The 19,959-nt window shown below is 33.0% G+C and overlaps 1 protein-coding gene across 1 annotated transcript in view; it reads right to left on the bottom strand.

Moving 5' to 3' along the window:
- The window catches only part of LOC140437699 (protein amalgam-like), an 889,271-nt gene extending 871,630 nt beyond the window's left edge, over positions 1-17,641 (bottom strand). The window contains exons 1-2 of the mRNA XM_072527401.1: positions 17,447-17,641; positions 1,558-1,927 (exon numbers count right to left, since the gene is read on the bottom strand). Of these exons, the coding sequence (XP_072383502.1) occupies positions 1,558-1,927; positions 17,447-17,641 (565 nt within the window). The remainder of the gene's footprint in view (positions 1-1,557; positions 1,928-17,446) is intronic.
- Between the last annotated feature and the right edge of the window lie 2,318 nt (positions 17,642-19,959).

Below are 19,959 nucleotides of genomic sequence, written 5' to 3'. Positions count from 1 at the left end.
AGCGATTAGTGAAAGGAGAAAATGAGATGTTAGTTCACTAATATAGACTGAATTGTTGCTGAGTTGCTGAAATAAAGTAATTTTTGCAAATTCTGTTAAAGTTTAATCAAAAATCAATGATATGGAGCCAAAAAATTGCGAATTACCATGAGGCATAATCACCTGGAAGCGGTGATTTTATTTCCAATATAATTTAAAAAAAGTGCACCTGATATGCAAACTAGGAAGACACTAAGCGAATGATTGAAAGAGTCCAGATATCAATACGGAGAAAAACAAAGCAAAATATTAAAGTGTTTGGTTCTCCAACAATCAACTCACAGAGTAGACAGCTACCCATACCAACATAAGCAGCCAATAGTACCACACTACTGAAGTAAAACAATGCATAAGGCAGGCAAGATCATCGTTTGTAAGGATAAAGTCACGATTTACGGCTACTACCGAAATCTTTATCAGAAGATGCTATTCTCTACGTTATAATACGAAGTAGAGGTTTAAACACTTTCGGAAGCTTCTTTAGAATAGCACCTGGTCTTCGAAATGTGATAAAAACGCATCTTAATTTCATAATTGGATTGTGTAAATAATGTTGAGGTCCTACGTAGAATGGACAAGAAATGCGAGATTATTCCGTAGAATGGTATCGATATTTTTTCTACGTAATTATTGGTACTGTGGTGACATATACAACACCACAGACATTTTTTAAATTTATACTACGAAATCAAAAACATACGTATGTTTTACACGGATTTAAAATGACACAGTTGATCATAAGTGTCTACTCTTCCTTTTGTAGAGTTATAAAATAAAACAATCTCGGGCTTGCTAGTGTCTTCCATAAGTATGAAATGTTGACAATAACAAAACAATTTTTTTTTGGTTTTGAAGAAAATGATACTAACGTCTTATTTTCGTCAAAAGCAAAGTCAGAACTTGGAACAAGAACAGAACGTTGTTTTCTTTTTAAGAAAAGTCAGACTTGTTTTTTCTTAACGTTCCAATCATTGCCTTTTTTTGTACAAGCTTTTCTGCAAAATCTGAGAACAAAAACCAATTATCCATGGTGATACTTCTATTGGTGCCATAGAGATTTTTGCATAGGCGAAGAATGTATTGGGTGGGCAAAGTTTCGGATGCATCTCGTCTCTCTTTTCCCACATATGGCATTGCAGAATACATATAAAAAGTTTTAGAGTCGCACAACATAACGATCTTAATTCCATATTTGTCTGGTTTATTTGGAATATAAAATTTAAAAGAAGATCTGCCCCGAAAACTGAGCAACTGTTCATCAATCGTCACATATGCGCCAGGAGTGTAATTAGCTTCACAATTTTTAATAAATTCATTCCAAAGAAATCTAATAGGTGCCAATTTATCATCACGTTTCCTTTCCTCTCTAGTTGTTTTGTCCTCAAAACGAAGACAATTAATCAAAAACTCAAAGCGTTTTTGTGACATTGTGACATTTTGACCATAAATCCGAGGTACGTAGCTAGTTTTTAGAACACTCATATAAAAGACCGAATAATGCCAAAATCTCTTCTTTACTTGTAACAGTTGTAAAACTTAGAGTTTGACTAAATTTAGTACATTTTTTAGAGATTTCTTGGTTTGTGTATTGATTAATAAAGATTATCATTGAGTCACTGAAAAATAGTTTCCACGCCAGAAACTCTTCTGGCGTATCTGAAGTTTGAGCCTTTGGACCTGGTGGACGAAGCACTATGTTCTTTGATTTGTTGCGAGTGTTCTCTGAGAAAAACGGAGTTTTATACCACTTAAAACCATTTTTTCCATTTACTACTTTTCTTTTTGGATCGCTATCTTTCTGCGAATCTTCACTCTCCTCTTCACTAACCTCTGATTCGGCTAAAAGAGTATCAGAATGTTCACTTTCATTAAGCGCTTTGTCTTCATCCTGACTCAAACATTCAGATTCTGTATTATTTAAGGGACATCTTCATCACTCTCACCAGCCTCATAAGCAAGCACAATTTCTTCTAACTCAGCCTCGGTGTCAGAGTCAACGCTTTGCTTGTTGAAGCCATTTACTCCTATATTCAAAATTATAACGATAATTGTAGAGTGGTGTCGAAAGTGACACCAATAAATATTTTACAATAGCTATTAGCGCCCGATAAACAGTTACGGTTATAGTCGATTTGAAACTAAAAGGGGTAAAGGTACTGAGAATCTAAGCCTCCCCTCTCTAAACTCTAATTTCACTATTTGGGAGAGTGATTCATCGTTTGAAGGCGGATAAGTGAGGAAAGACGTATGAAAATCCAGTGGCGTACACTCACTTTTATTTCAACGTTAATTATATTATATTGTTTAAATATTATTGTTCAAAATAGGCCACAATATATTTATCTGCAGGTTTTTACTGAAATTTCCATCTCTATATCCAAAGACCGTTTTCAAAGATATCAATTATAGTTATATTTATTTTATTTGTTTATTATTATAGATTTATATAATCTTATATTATTTATTTTCTTTTTTTTTTCTTAACTTTAAACACGGTCTCTGGAATAGAGATCGAAACGTCAGTAAAATAAACATGTAAATAGATGTATTGTGGCTTATTTCCAACATTCTTCCTAAAAATACGGAATGCCACAAGCAAAAAGCCACAGAAAAATAAATATTACTATAATTTGTATATTTAAAAACGATCTCTTTATATAGAGATCGAACAGTAAATTAAACATTTCAATTAAATATATTGTTACTTATTCCCAACATTATTTCTAAATATAACGAACGGCAAGCAAAAACCCATAGAAAAATAAATATTACTATCACTTGTATATTTGAAAACGATCTCTTTATATAGAGATCGAAAGATCAGTAAATTAAACCTATAAATAAATATTTTGTGGCTTATTCCCTACAGTCTCCTAAAAATAGAGAATGCCACAAACAAAAAGCTATAAAAAACAAGTAATTTTGCAGAAAGCTTACTGATGCCACCCGGCTGTCGCGGAAGTTACGCTAAAACGTCTTTTGACGTGACCCGTCCTTAAAGAGTTACACAATGAAATTTTATTAAAACAAATTTTAAGACAGTTTCCACACCACCCCAAAGGTATGTGTTGTGGCGCGTTACTTTTTTTTAAATGTTCTTCTTTAATTATGTGGCCCATACATTTAGCCCATTTCTCTGGAGTTACATGGAGGATTGCTTGAATTAAAAGTTCCTTAACTTCGTTTAATTTGAACGTTTTGTTATTGCGTGCTACTTCTCCTTTCACTTGCGCCCATATAAGTTCAATGGGAGTAAGTTCGCAATGATGAGGTGGTAGATGCAGAACTTTGATATCATAATGTTTTGCAGTTTCATCCACAGCATATTTAAGATATTCACTTTTCCTTAACCGTGCAATGCCGTCTTTCCGCCATGCCGTCGTCGGTAATTCTTCTAGTCTGCGGCTATGATAGGGCGCATTGTCCATAACAACCACATACCCAGATTCCAATTTTGGTAAGATTCTCTTAAACCAGCGCTCAAATATTTTGGAAGTCATTTCTTCATGATAATCACCTGTTTTATTCGACTCAAAAAGGGAGCTTTTAATCCTGTAGACCAGCCTTCTATAAATGCTTCGCGTTTACTTTTGGATATTTAAATCTTGCCAAACTTTTCCAACTGTATCTTCTTCTTCTTGATGTGCCTATCCGTTACGAATGTTGGCGATCATCATGGCAATCTTTATCTTATCTGCAGCAGCGCGGAAAAGCTGCACATATGTTGTACTGAACCAGATTCTGAGGTTCTTTAACCAAGATGTTCTTCTTCTTCCTGGACCTCGTTTTCCAAATATTTTTGATGATGATTCCAAATGAATGAATTTTTCGACGTATAATACTCCTTGACTCGTCATCCAAAACAATGCTTTTCCTACCTCTAGTTTTACTTTTTTCTTGCTTTTTATTTTCCGATGTATTTTTAAGTACACGATAAATACAGCTAACGGATACTTTTGTTAAACTGCTACAAAAGTCGACCGCTTGGCTAACATTTAATGCCATTTTTCTGCCGACAATTCCTTCATAAACGTTTCGTATCATTACCTTCTCTTCGGACGTTAACATTTTCCGTCTCTTTTGCGGCTTTTCATTTTTGGAATCAACATCAGAATTTTGCTGTCTTCTCTTGGAACAATTCAGTTTTTCGTCTATTGTATTTCAATAATCACAGAATATAACTAAAGATTTACTATAAAACGACAAACTGTAATACTCTTGTTATCAATAACACGTTTTATCAATACTACAATACAGTATTGATAAAACAGTATTGACAACAATAAGTTTACAAACTTATCACATAAAATATACTCACAAAATGCAACACATGCACTACCCATAGAAACGCCAATATAAATAAACCATCGGTTATGTCTTGATGGGCATTTCTTCGGCGAAAAAATAATAAAAACTAGTTTTACAGCTAGTCTGGGTCTGAATTCTAAATCGGAGTTTCCTCGCTAATTTCAACGTTGCCAAACGATTGAAAAATAATGTTTTAAAATATCGATTTTTATTTTATAAATTTCAATATGTAACGAAACGGAACATATAAATAAAATTTATTTCATTACAATTTTATGCTTAATTTTTACTATTGAAAAAATCATGTTTTTTGGTATTTTTATGACGGTAATAATCGCTGCGTGGAAGAATACAGGTTTTGTATGACCATAATTACTACTTGTGAACAAGAATTGGCTACACTTTACGACAACTTCTGGTCAAGTCTACTATAGAGAAGCACAAATAAATATACTGCTTTATATATTCTGTAATTTCTTATGAGGAAACGCAAATTGCAATTGAGAAAACGGGTAGTTTTCGAGGGCCGCTGTGTACATTTAAATTTGAGGATATTCGGCGTTAAAACTATGAAATCACTCTTCTAAATTGAGGATTTCTACTATAGGAATGTTCTGACGGCATCTAATCGAAACTGCGCGGTGTCGCCGGCGACACCAGTGTACCATTCTAGGGTTAATACAATCAAAGAGCACCAATATTATGATCGCTTTATAAAAAGATATTGTCGGGCTTAAAAGTCTATTCAGTAGTTTGTTTTGTTACTCTTTTTATCATTAAAATAAAAAAATAAAATGTGCTAACGATTCATCTGTAAAAATAGTATTTGTATTGTTTAATTTATATGGTATTATTCCGACAATAAATAAAAAAACTTTTGTCGCATACACTCATTTGTAAACATTTTCCAGAACTATATCAAAATGCAATTGCAAACACCAAATTATTATATGGATTCATTACACCGTAGTTTTTTAAATTGGATGTTCGCCCCTAATACTTTTTCAATTACTAAAAACAAAATTGACCAACGGCAGCATCTGTGAAAATTCGTTTTCCCGGGTCTGATTCAATCGAATGAAATTGTTGTAATGCCAGGGAGAAAATGGTTAGGTGATTTGATTTATTTATTTCTGTTTTGGTGCACCAATTTTGTAAACAGCAGTTCATTGGCGTACCAAAAATATGTGCTAGAGGGATCCTGTACACTTTTTAACTTCTTTCAAAATATTACCGTTGTTTTTTTGTCACATGATCAGCCCAAGATTTAGTTTAGAAATTTATTCGATGATATCGCATTTTTGGGCTTTGTGGTGTATTTGCCGACTATGGCTATACGACCAGCTTAAAAGTTTTACAATAGAAGCAATAAGAGATGACAAAAAATCTATCGAGATTAAATATTTTTAAAACATTTTTCGGGCTTCTCTTAGTTCTCTCAGCATAGTAAAACTCTTTTTAAACACATGTAATTTTCATCAAAAAATCTTTTATAAAACCATATTATTTGTTTCTATACATTTTTTTTTATTTCAAAAGTAATTCGATAAAAACTTTGGAAACATTTTTACATTACAGAAATAATACCAAAAAATGGGGACTGGAAATACATATCAAAAATCCAAAGTAACTTCTAGCCATTATTATTGAGTTTAATTTGATATTATAAGAAAAAGGTGACAAATAAAATCAGAAATAACACAAGTCAGAAAAACAATCTTCTTCTTAAGGTGCCTTGTCCATTACTAACGGTTGGCTATAACTACAGCAAATTGCTCTCCATCTTGAGCTGTTCTTAGTATCGATTGTGTGTCCATGCCTGTCCAGTCTCTTACATTCTTCAACCATGAGCATTTTCTTCTTTCCATTATAAGAAAAACAATAGTTGACTAAACCAAATATGATGTGTTTTATAATATATTATATATATATATATATATATATATATATATATATATATATATATATATATATATATATTGTAGCGAGATTAAATAAAACGAGCGGTTCGAATTTATATAAATATATTTATTTACAGTATATTACAGTTCGGTAATATCTTAAAAACTAAACTCACTCATAACATCGTTACATATATATACCAAAAAGTATTGCTCTCGAATCTTCTGGGGTAGTCCCACCTCAAATTCGTTGTTTGACAAATGGATTTCTACAGCGCTCGATACATCGCGAAGGTTCTCGAAGCCATTTCGAGATGCAACCGTTACATAGGCCATGCCGAAAGCATGTTCCTAACACTGCTCCCCTCTTAGATCTGAGCGTCCCGATCAGCAACTCTATATGTAGGCCCATGATGGCGGAATCTACAGGCCTCTCCAGCTCTGCATGACCCCCTCAAGAAGAAATAACAGTCTACTGACTTTGAAGGACACGATCTCTTTGGGTTAATGCAACACACAGTAATTCTTACCCCGGTTTCTCGGAAGATCACTTCAAGCATACTTCTGACAATCTTCCAATCCAGATTATATAGTGCATGGCCTATCTTGGGTAAGGCCAAATTCTTGATGTCATAATTGCACACGATTTTCTTCAAATTAGTTAGAGCACGCCATATATCCTCGTAGCTTGCCCTGTCTGTATACGACTTCGTGGTCACCATATACAGCAAAGATCGAGGGCCGTCTTCTAATCTCAGTACTCTTCCAACTTTAGGCTGCTGATTTTTTAACTCGTCTAAACGACCGAACTTCTTATAAAATACAGATGAGATTCCTTTAGTCATCTCAAGATCTTGGGCAACACAGTGGGCTAGAGAGACGTTATGCGGAGCACTAAAAAGATCCTGCGGAACTTTTGTGGTCACGCCGAATCTAGCACTCTTTCTCTCTGCGTTATTTGACATAAATTTATTAAAGCTTGGTCGCCGGTCATCTTTGATCTCATGTTAAAGGGTTCGGGCTTCTTCTGTTTTATTTGAGCCAGCATAAGGTCCAAGACGATTTATGTGAACTACTTTTGGTTTACCTTTCGGCAACTTCTTAATTCGGTATATTACGTCATTTATTCTCTTTTTAATTTCATACGGACCCTCCCATTGTCTTTGCAGTTTAGAAGACAAGCCACGACGACGTTGTGGATTATAAAGCTAAACAAGATCACCCACTTCATAGCTTTCATTCTTGCATCGAGAATCATATTGATCTTTCATTCTGTCACTGGCTAACTGGATGTGTTGTCGGGCAAGTTCATGAAAGTTGTTCATTCTTAACTTCAGGCGGTCGACATAATCTTCGCTTGCAACATGTTCTTCGGAAGGTCTGCAGCCAAACTCTAGGTCGCAGGGCAAACGAACTTCACGACCTAACATCAGGCAGTTTGGAGTCTGGCCTGTAGTTTCATTCACAGCCGAGCGGTAGGCCATAAGGAATAAATGAATGTGCTGGTCCCAATCTCTTTGATGTTCTAATACAACTTTGGACAGGTGTTTACCCATTGTTCGGTTCATTCTCTCGACCATTCCATCTGATTGAGGATGCAAGGGTGTCATTTTGGTGTTATTGACACCAATCAATTTACAAACGTTTTGGAAAAGGGTTGACTCGAAGTTTCGCCCTTGGTCGGAGTGGATCTCCAAGGAAACACCAAATCGGCTAAAGAATTCTTTAACAAGTACCTCTGCAACGGTAGCAGCGTCTTGATTTGGTATCGCATAGGCCTCAGTCCATTTCGTAAAATAATCCATGGCTACCAGGATATATTTATTTCCATCATTTGTCTCTGGAAGTAGACCTGCAATATCGATTGCTACTCTTTCCATAGAACTACCAACATTGTACTGTCTCATGGGTGCCCTCTTTTTACCAACTGAACCCAATAGAACCGTTCTCGAACCTTTTGCAGAGTCTTCGTAATACCAAAGTGTCCACCTGATGCACCGTCATGTAACTGACGTAATACTTCTGACACTTTACTTTTAGGTACAATAAACTGAAGCTTAGATTCTGTACCATCATCGTTCTCAAAGGTTCTATAAAGAAGATCATCTGTTAGCACTAGGCAATTCCATTGACTCCAGTAACACTTGACTTCGGGACTACATGCACTAATGTCTTGCCAAGAAGGTCTTTCACTTCGGCGCATCCAATCCAATACTCTTTTTATACATGAATCATCTGCTTGAGCGTCTTGTATCTGTTGAGGTTGCCATTGATCATTAATGACGGTGGTTCGTCTCACGGGGTAAAGTCGTTCTTCTAATTTAAGACAGTGATTACAATTTGCACTGCACGGCCATCTCGAAAGGGCATCAGCATTTGAATAAACTTTGCCAGCCCTGTGGTCGATCAGAAAATATTAAGTATTAAGTATTAAATATTAAGTATTAAATGAAAGTATTAAGATCAATAGCGGGCATATCATTAAGAGATAGACAAACCAACAGAAGTATTCGCGAACAATGCAAAATTCAAAATATTAACAGGTGGATAACAACAAGAAAAAAAAACTGGAACGAACATGTAAACCGAATGGGACCAGATAGATTAGCGAACATCTGTAGAAACAACAAGCCGTATAGCAGAAGACCCGTTGAAAGGCCGCCAAAAAGGTAGAAAGATAATGTACAGTCAACAACGACTGAAACAGAATAAGTGGCAGACAAACAGGAGTAATCCTAGTCTCGCGAAAAAGAAGAAGACAAATATATGAAGTTTGCCTATTAGTTTTAGAATTTGTCAATAGCCTATTAGAGTAAGTTGGTATTTTTTTTTCTGAATGCAGTTGTTCTTATATTATTAATGTGCGATTTTTTTGTTACCTACTGATAATATACTAAAATATATAGTTGACAATTACTGAACCAACAAGGCTGTTATTTAAGCAGAATTAATTTCTCAAAAGAAAAATATCAAAAAATGTATATCTATTTCAGCAAAGATAATCATATGGTGTCAAAATGCTTTCAGGGTAATAAAATAAGCTAACAAGGCCAATGCGTACTTTCCACACTATTAGACACGATATTCTGGTAAATTACGGACTGTCAGTGGAAGGTTCGGGAGAAATTTCAATGCTAAAGTGCAATTATACTGATAATAGTGCCAGAATAAACACTGTACTTAGTTTGGACACGTAGATATCAAGAAACATTTAGGTAATAATATGTTAAGTCTAAAAAATAATTAGTAAACTTTTAAACACAGCAGTAATCCTACTTTTACCCAAGTAAAATTTAGAAAATCTATTTTTCAAAAAATTATTTTTTCTGTCATTAACTTGAAAGAAAAAGGGGAAAAAGGTTTTTTTTAGTGTTCCAACATAGATATTTCTACGTTGTCACTTATTTATCAATTAAATACTGGTAATCTAAATATCGTCCAGTCTGACTAATAGGTCGGAAAAATTTCAGAATAACATCAGATGGTGATGTATAAATGTTTTCAATGAATAGTTTAGTGCATACCACAAACTATACGAGAAAGTCAAATAAAACATTGTTAAAAAAAAACAAAAAACAACTCAGCAGAGAAACGAAAACCCCAATGAAATAGGGATAAAATATTAAAGCGAATATAATCATTGCCAAGAAAGAAGAAAAGGTTCATACAATATTAGGACTACAGTCTTACAATTGCGCGTGGTCAATCCGATTAATATATATATATATATATATATATATATATATATATATATATATATATATATATATATATATATATATATATATATATATTCGGGCCATATGTTTTGAAGATTAGCCTCTAGTAATTTTTGTGTAATCTATTAAGAATCGTGAAAAATTAATAATAACTAAACGTTTATTTATTTAACACCTTCGTAGAAACTGACTTTTGCAGGAAAATTCCAAAATTGCATGCGCAAAGCTGTTGTCTTTACCTTTAAAATACATATTGTTCTGAAGCTATTTTCTTGTGGCATGTTAAAGTAGTAGTTATAAGCCACAATTAAAGTACGTTTATTGACGTTTCAATTTCCTCTATGGAAATCGTTCTCAAAATACAAGCATTAGTAATTAAACAAATTTTGTTTCTTTGTTACTTGGTGAAAATTTCTTCTAATAATTTAATTTTATCTAACTCATTTATATTGACAATTCAAACATACATTATACAGTTTAGAAGACAAGCCACGACGACGTTGTGGATTATAATGCCAAACAAGATCACCTACTTCATAGCTTTCATTCTTGCATCGAGAATCATATTGATCTTTCATTCTATCACTGGCTAACTGGATGTGTTGTCTGGAAAGTTCATGAATGTTGTTCATTCTTAACTTCAGGCGGTCGACATATTCTTCGCTTGCAACATGTTCTTCGGAAGGTTTGCAGCCAAACTCTAGGTCGCAGGGCAAACGAACTTCACGATCTAACATCAGGCAGGTTGGAGTCTGGTCTGTAGTTTCATTCACTACCGAGCGGTAGACCATTAGGAATAAATGAATGTGCTGGTCCCAATCTCTTTGATGTTCTGATACAACTTTGGACAGGTGTTTACCCATTGTTTGGTTCATTCTCTCGACCATTCCATCTGATTAAGGATGCAGGGATGTCGTTCTGGTGTTATTGACACCAATCAATTAACAAACGTTTTGGAAAAGGGTTGACTCGAAGTTTCGCCCTTGGTCGGAGTGGATCTCCAAGGAAACACCAAATCAGCTAAAGAATTCTTTAACAAGTACCTCTGCAACGGTAGAAGCTTCTAGATTTGGTATCACATAGGCCTCAGTCCATTTCGTAAAATAATCCATGGCTACCAGGATATATTTATTTCCATCATTTGTATATATATATATTCGGGCCATATGTTTTGAAGATTAGCCTCTAGTAATTTTTGTGTAATCTATTAAGAATCGTGAAAAATTAATAATAACTAAACGTTTATTTACTTAACACCTTCGTAGAAACTGACTTTTGCAGGAAAATTCCAAAATTGCATGCGCAAAGCTGTTGTCTTTACCTTTAAAATACATATTGTTCTGAAGCTATTTTCTTGTGGCATGTTAAAGTAGTAGTTATAAGCCACAATTAAAGTACGTTTATTGACGTTTCAATTTCCTCTATGGAAATCGTTCTCAAAATACAAGCATTAGTAATTAAACAAATTTTGTTTCTTTGTTACTTGGTGAAAATTTCTTCTAATAATTTAATTTTATCTAACTCATTTATATTGACAATTCAAACATACATTATACATTTTGAAGTAGACGACTTTAAAATGATATTCTCAATATTGTTGAGTTGCGTTCCTGGGACGACTTTACTTGTAAGATAGTTTATTCGATTACATGAAATCAACTTTAACTTGAGAATATCCGTCAGAAAAAATCATAGCATGTAATTCGTCTTTAAAAAGACAAACACATGCCATGATGACAGTAAAAATCTCCTGTTAGTGATTCCATAGTAAATTATGAGGGAAAAACCAGGAAAAAAACCTCATAATATATAAATCACTAAACACCAAATTCTGATTTTATATCTTTGTTATTTAAAAAACATAAATGATGTATCCTCTATATATTACCGACTTACTAATACTGGTATTTTCCTTTTAATAACTTCCCCTTTTAATATGGGTAACCAGATCCTACTACATTCTGCCGAGGAATTTGCGACACAATTGGTCTCATTTAGCATAATTAGAGCCGCTTTTTTGATTTTTCTCTTTTTACCATCCGTTTTTTTAGGACTATATTTGAATCATTCCATTGAACCCTATGTTCATTATCCTATGCGTGTTTACATATTTGAGATCTATCAAATTCTCTATTTTTAACATAAGATTGATGTTCACTTATTCTAACATTTAATGGCCTTGATATTTCACCTAAATAAAACTGATCGCATTCACAAGATATTTTATAAATGCATTTCTTTGTCTTTCCTTGTTCATTGTTAGGTTTGGTTTTAGACAAAATAGATCTCAATGTGTTTGGTGTTTTGAATGTTGTTGAAATGTTGAATTTATTTCCTATCCTTTTAAGTTTTTTCTGATAATCCTTTTATGTATGGTATTCTTATTTTCCTCGTATTATTCCCTGTGTATGATGTAGGATCTCGTTTTAAGTTGTTCTGTTCTATTCGGTCGTTTGTTGAAAATTCCTAATTTATTGACAATATTATTTTAAAGTCGTCTACTTTAAACTGTATAATGTATGTCTGAATTGTCAATATAAATGAGTCAGATAAAATTAAATTATTAGAAGAATTTTTCACCAAGTAACAAAAAAACAAAATTTGTTTAATTTAATAATGTTTGAATTTTAAGATCGATTTCCGAAGTGGAAATTGAAACGTCAATAAACGTACTTTAACTTTTAATTGTGGCTTATTCCCATTTAAATAGTAATTACTTTAAAATACATGTTTATTTTTGTCGATAGGACTCTCTGATTAAAAGATATCAAATTTTTACAGTCTAGTTAATACAAATTTTATTTAAAATAGTTTTCGCTTGCTTACAGTTTGTCTCAAAATATATCGTCTTAACATTCTCGTTAAAGGATTAATGGTATTATTGGCATTATTAATAGATAAACACGTTTTAAATTTCTACCTGACCGCTCAGGGTTGCATTAGGTATGGCTAATGTTGAGGGAAATAAAATTAATAGGTACCTAGTATCAGTCATTACGAATATGTACTTGCGACTGTGTGTATAGTATATTAGTAAAGTTTGTTTATAAAAAAATGTGTTTCGTCTGTGGAAAAATAATCGCTCGACTTCTACTAAACATAATCGAAAGCGTTTGTCATTAGACGCAAAAGAAATAGTTAAAAATGTATATGATACTTTAATAGATAGAGGCCTAATCAAACAAGATGATGTAAAAGAAACATTTTTACTTACAAAAACAACAATATTGTCGATAGAGGATATGGTAAGCAAAGAACCATTATCTCACCATGATATTATAAGAAGAAGAATATATCCCCTTAATGAAAATCAGACAATTCCTACATTAGATAAAGCTAAATTAAAGTTACAGGAAGAACCAACAAATATAGACATAAGTCGCGCCACCCTCCATAGAGTCATTTCTAAAATGGGTTTTAAGTACCGTAAGATAGACAAAAAAGCAGTAGTAATGGAATCACATAGACTGCGCACTTGGAGAACTGAGTATCTCCTCCCTATAATCCTCCCGGTCCAAGGCATGCTCCTCCTCCAAACCTCTCGATTCATCGAGATATATATACATCGAGACATATATCATATATCTGGATAAAATAAGGTTTGATACTCATGATACAGTATACAAAGGATGGGTCGATTCTAGTAAAAACTGCCAGACGAAAGCACCTTCTAAATAACAACTACTAGAAGTGTTAAATGGATTTAGTATTAAAAAGCAATATGTCCGTGATAACTTTCTCAAAGCAAATGGAGCACACAATGCTACATACAGTTTTCCCCAGTGCCATTGTGTATTTAATCCCATTAAGCATATGTGGCATCAAGTCAAAGTAAAAGTAAGAGCGTTCCTCTACCCTGAGTGACACTTTCATACGGTTCATTAAAACTGTTATAGATAATGTGTCGGTAGAAAGTTGGAAAATTTCAGAATAGCATATTGTAAAAGATAAACTGTCCTATTTGTCTATGCAAAGTTATAATATACATTGTAATTAATCCTCTGACAGTGAAACAGAATTTGACATAGTAATAATATTTATTATTAATGTTTGTTATTATTATTAAATGATTCTAGAGCGATCAATTTAAGTACAGGTAATAAAACATATTTTTTACAATAAAATGGGTGTCTTGAAATAAAATCGCTGTATTATTATTTTTACCTGGAGTCCGCCTCTGATGTTTTGTCACTAAGAACCAATAATTTTGGTTATTCCATTGATGACAATACCAATAATAACATTAATCCTTTAACAAGAGGAAAACCAAGACGATATATTTTAAGACAAGCTATACTTGACTTTAAAATTCGCTGGTTGCTTCAAGCGTTCTTTCTGAGAGAATGGTTCATTCTACACAAAAAGTGCTAATACACTTTTGTTCGAAATCATCTTAGCTTTATTTTTTATTTAAAACATTATTTCTATGGCGTACATATTCTTCGTAAATCAATTTTATTCGTTTTTTCCGCCCTACGAGGGTGGAGTTTTAGTAGTAATCCGGAGGGTATTTTTTGCATCTTTATTGTGGTGCCAAAATTGACATTATCAGCAAAATTCAGCTTGTTCGTATGATTTTTAGAGGTTCAGTGGCATTTTCGTCTTTGACGACTGGAGTGAATTAATAATTAGCTACTTAATTTTATGCCTTTTGCTAATTTAATGATGTTGTTTCATTTTTTTATTGCCTGTTTTATCAATAAACAGGTCTTTATTAAAAAACTTATTTTTGTTATAATATTAATAGTCAACTATTTAATTAGCGAATAATCTATAATTTCTGTCCAAAATAATATACGCACTGGTATGCCGCAGGCGTCTCATTCTCTAGATTAAGGGGCGCCCACTGAAAGATTTAATTTTTAATTTACGGTTTTTTATTATTTACTCAAATCAAGCGATACTAGAAATTCGTCTTATTTCTTTTGTTTATGTAGTTTTCATAATTTCTAATGACTGTATTTCTATTTCTGTATTACCCATTGACATTTTCTCATGATATCATTGTAACATTGTATCATATTTTATTTAAACAACAAACTACACGATAATTCCGGCTCATCAAATGGAATCCTGGTAATTGCTCTAAATAAGTCTCCTGCTTCCTGTTTTCATCATTGTTTCTACAACCCATTCATCTGAAATCTGTCGATTCCGTGCTCTATTAAGGATGTGAGGATTAGCTGAAGCCTGTCTAGATGAAATGGATCCGTAAACCGCGTTCTGCAATTAGACATAGCGTACGACGACGTAAGGGGCCTATTAATGGCAATCGACTTGGAAATGCATAATGTTACTCCTTCAGCAATCGATATCTCTTCGAAATTTCAAAGCAAATTCAGTGAGTTGGCTGGGAAACAATAAAAACGTATCAGGTTTGGAAATTTACTTAGTCTAATGTGTTTGTGGATCGGGTTGAACTAATTAATAGACATTAATACAATTCAATTTATTAAAGAATAGTCGGTATCATTTCTACATTAATTTTATAAGCAGATACAGTTATTTAGTATATCGTCGCTTAAAATGCAAGAGCTCGTAACCCACAAATAAGTTTTTAACAGGAAAAAAAAAAACATTTTCTGCATACGAAAATCGATTAACCTAAATAAAGAATTATTGGTTAAATATCAAGGTATTATTATATATTGTAAAATACTTATTATTTTTTAATTTTCAAAATGATTTTGTTCTAACGGTGGGTTATTAGGATTTGCTGCCAAATGATACTGCAAAATGTAGTTTAAGTGATTTATTGAATTGAATATTTATTTCAAAATTAAGTTTTATTTATAATTAAGGTAGATGTTAAAAATATTTTCAACGAAATATTTAATTATGTTCGATATTATCGTAAAAGTAATGGCAATCAGGAGGGATAACAGCATTAAAATTTTTAAGATGTTTACATTTCTGAACGTTTATTTTCTCATTTCCAAAATCCTTTTGTCAAAACACGGCCTATATCATCAAACTTAAGTTTGTAGAAAATAACATCTGCAATAAAATAATAATAATACACCTTCGGGTGTATATTTAACAGCTCTAATGTCAGTGACATTTTTGTTCTCTGGTCGTATGCTACATTACATCTGGTTTTTCTCTTTAAAATTATCTTTAAATCGATTTTATGTTACCTATTCGGCAACATATGGAGAGAGATTTTGTCTAGCTTCACTAATAGAAGGATAAGTGGAATGCAGACAAATATCACGTCCTCTAATGTAAGTTTCTATTCAACCGTGAATGGAGTCTAAATGCTTTTGAGTATGTCCAGTTCTTAGTATTCTTGTTCAATTATTTGATTTCTACTTATAGAGCAAAAAGAAAGTCATTTTTATGATACTGTTCTAATACCATATACATCCATCACTATTTGACTGTACACTAGTGGCCAAAATTCTGGAAACTTTTCAAAAATTTTAGTTTTGTCATCAGCATTCCTCTTTTTCACAAGACTTATGTTATTTATAAGTTTATCTATAATTTTATTACATCGTTTTATGCTTTTACTTAATATTTAACATCTATTTTAAGGAGGAAAATCCTCTAAAAATTTAAAAATAAATAAAACAACAGCCGTTAGCTATTAGTAGATATATTTAAAAAAAATGGTACAATGATTATCAACAAAATTAGTATTTGGTAGGATAACCTTTGTTTTTTAAGACAGACTCAATTCTGCGAGGCATGGAGTTGACGAGACGATCAAAATCTTCTGGTGTAATAACTCTAAACCAGTTTTGAATAATGGCTTCTATCAGTTCTCTCTTGTTGCTTGGGTTTCAGCGTGATACTAAGACTTTTAGCCTTGACCATAAATTTTCTATTGGATTTAGATCGAGACTATTTCCAGGCCAAGGCAGAACAGTAACATCATAGTTTCTCAACCATTCCATGGAAGTCTCAGCCGTATGACAAGGCGCTCCATCCTGCTGGAAGATGCATTATTGAGCATCCCCCTCGAACAAATCTCTGATAGTCGGCAGCAGTTTGGCTTGCAGTATCTCTTCCTGATATTTTTTTTGCATTAATATTGCCTTCTATTACTGCTAAACGTCCAACTCCATTAGTGGTCATGCAAGCCCATACCATGACCCTCACAGGATGCTTCATAGTGACCGTAGTACACTGGGGCAAAAGGTCTTCTCCCGGTCAGCGGCGAACAAACTTCACTCCGTCACTCCCAAAGATCGAAATTTTGGCTTCATCACTCCAAATTACTTTACTTCATTGTTCTTCTGTCCACCCTATGTGTGCCAAAGCCCAATCAATGCGTTTTTGCCTCGGTTTTTTGTTCAGGAATGGCTTCTTTCTAGGAATTCGTGCTCGCAATCCATTTTCACACAACTTTCTTCTGATAGTGCGGTCCGATATTTGTAATCCAGTTGATTTGACAATACCGTTAATATCTTTTGCTGATCTTCGACGATCTTCTTAAGAAGGTCGGCATATTCTACGCACATCGTAGTGACTAACTTTGGGTTTTCTGCCAGATCTTTTTGCTAATTTTGTCGTTCCACGTTTACAAACTTTCATTACACCTGATTTTGTGGCGCCACCACCCAATTTGTTTGCTATTTCTTGATAAGTGTAACCTTCTTTTCGAAGGATATTTGCTTTGGCTCTCTTTCCTGGCCACCAGTCAACACGTTTTGGGTTTCTGGTTGCCATTTTCGTTGAATCGACGCTGATAAATTCCTTTCCGACAATTAAACAATATCACATATATATTAAATAATGACGTTAATAAAAAAAGAGTTAGAAATACATAAAATATTATGCAGGAATATAAAACAATAAAATAAAAATGTAATTGTAATGGTAAACTATATCAACCATGATTATGAGACGAGTCTTGCTAAAAAAACGATAATTTTTGTAAAGTTTCCAGAATTTTGGCTACTAGTGTACACTGTAAGTAGCAAGCTGCTATCCGTAAACCTTGTAATATAGTCCACAACCAAGGAGGCAAACGAAGAAGCCAATAAATCAGTTTCTATTTCGCTACACCAACAATGTGACAGTATTTCTATTGATGTCCAAATCTAATTCTTTATTTAATTTTGTATCATTTATTTTTCGTTGCTTCTTTTTGATATTTATTGACTTATGCCGGCTGTTCGTTAAAATCTTAAAAACCTCGTCATGTCCAGACATTTTAATTAATATATCATCAGGTTTATATTTATGAATATAAAGTGCTATAGCTTGGTTGGCAGGCAGAACAGTTACCCCTATAGGCGAAAAAATAGGATCAGAACTTTGAACTTTTCCTTTTGCTCAACATTTACATTAAAAGCAGCCGTTTTATATGAAACAAACATGCTGCTTTAAAATTGTTTGAATATATATTTGTAGAGAAACGCTTATTATCGTGCATTTGAAACTATAGGTAAAGACCAAAGACCACGTTCAATGTATGCATATTGGCACATTCTAAAACTAAACTTGATGTATGATTAGACATAAACCGGTAAAAAAGGTCTTGGATATACGATATTATAACAGTAATCAATACATACGTTCACCTGTTCTTTTTAAACATTCTTGCACTAGTAATTTAAAGAGTTTAGAAACAATAATATTGTCCATGTACATTTTAATTTGCCCAAACAGTCCCCTAGTAAAAGCCATATTTGATATGCACCTCGTAAAAGTAGTATATTATGTTACATATATGAGTCACCCTTTTCATTGCCTGTTAAAGTATAGATGTAGTAATACTAACACAATATAACTCTCTTTCTGCCTAGAAGTATTTTAAATTGTTTTCTCTGTTCACGTTGTAGCCCAATATTTCGGTAGTTTATTTATTGTAATATTTAAATTTTATTAACACCTCAAACCGGTCGTTCTAATTTAGTTCCCTTAAAAGCACCCTCTAATCAACAAACTCGTAGACCACATTATATATTTTCCAAAATAAAGTATTTTTAGACAACAGAAGCATTTTACATTCTACAAACGGCTGTTGGCGCAATCTTCCAATGAAAGTTTTGTCATTTTGTGCAGTAAATTTGGAGCGACCATTTGAAATGCAAATCAAAGTTTTATCGGATACGTTCTGGAATAAAAGGGACACTCTAAAAGAATTTATATGTATGTTAATGGGGTTTTTATATTAATTTTTTTACAGACGACGGAATAGAAGTGGGCCGGCGAATGAAATATGCAAACGGTTGGAATTTTTAACAGTTCCAAGGGGTATGTGGTAAATTGGATGTGTTCTTTAAAATTATTAGGTTGCATCTCTTGGGTTTTACATTTTAAAATACTATCTTTTTCGAACTACTGAATAGAGAAATTGTGATAATATAATTGTGTATAATTAGTACATTCTTAAGATATACTTCATTTGCAGAGTAAGTTTTATGTATGAAACATTTGAATTCTCTCGGAAACGGCTTACGCATTTTTTATGGATGTTGGTGTGTATGGGTCTTGTGATCTTATGTGAATATGGTCTAGGAAATAGAAATGAACGTGGTGACCGTTTAAAGCCGTTCCTCGCTATTCTGGGCATAGCTAAATTCCAACGTAAAGTTTAAATAAAATAACACAAAAACTATGGCAGATATTGAGATAATTCTTTTTTTTTTTTTTTAAGTTATACTTCTATACGCACGGTCGGCGTTGGAAATTTGCACGGGAGTGAATCTGTGAAACCATTACATATGTAAGATAATGAGTAAGAGAGAGACAAAATATATATTTTCTCTCTCTTCCTCTCTCGAGAATAAAAATGTTCCTTTTGTATATATATTTAATATTATAAATATATTATATTATATATAATATTATATATATAATATACATTAATATTATTTTTTATGTGATATGTTTTGTATTATTTATTAAATGTTCATAATTATTTTAGGCTTTGGTATTTCAAAATAATCACTGTATGACAGACAACTGTCAATTTTGAAATCCGTTAATATCATGTCTAATTGGCAAATCTTTTACGTGTTTGGTTCATACGCTGGTGT

The sequence above is a fragment of the Diabrotica undecimpunctata genome, chromosome 1 (assembly GCF_040954645.1).
Source record: "Diabrotica undecimpunctata isolate CICGRU chromosome 1, icDiaUnde3, whole genome shotgun sequence".
NCBI classification, from domain to species: domain Eukaryota; kingdom Metazoa; phylum Arthropoda; class Insecta; order Coleoptera; family Chrysomelidae; genus Diabrotica; species Diabrotica undecimpunctata.
Note: the sequence above shows the minus strand (reverse complement) of the source record. Positions and strands in the feature narration are given on the sequence as shown.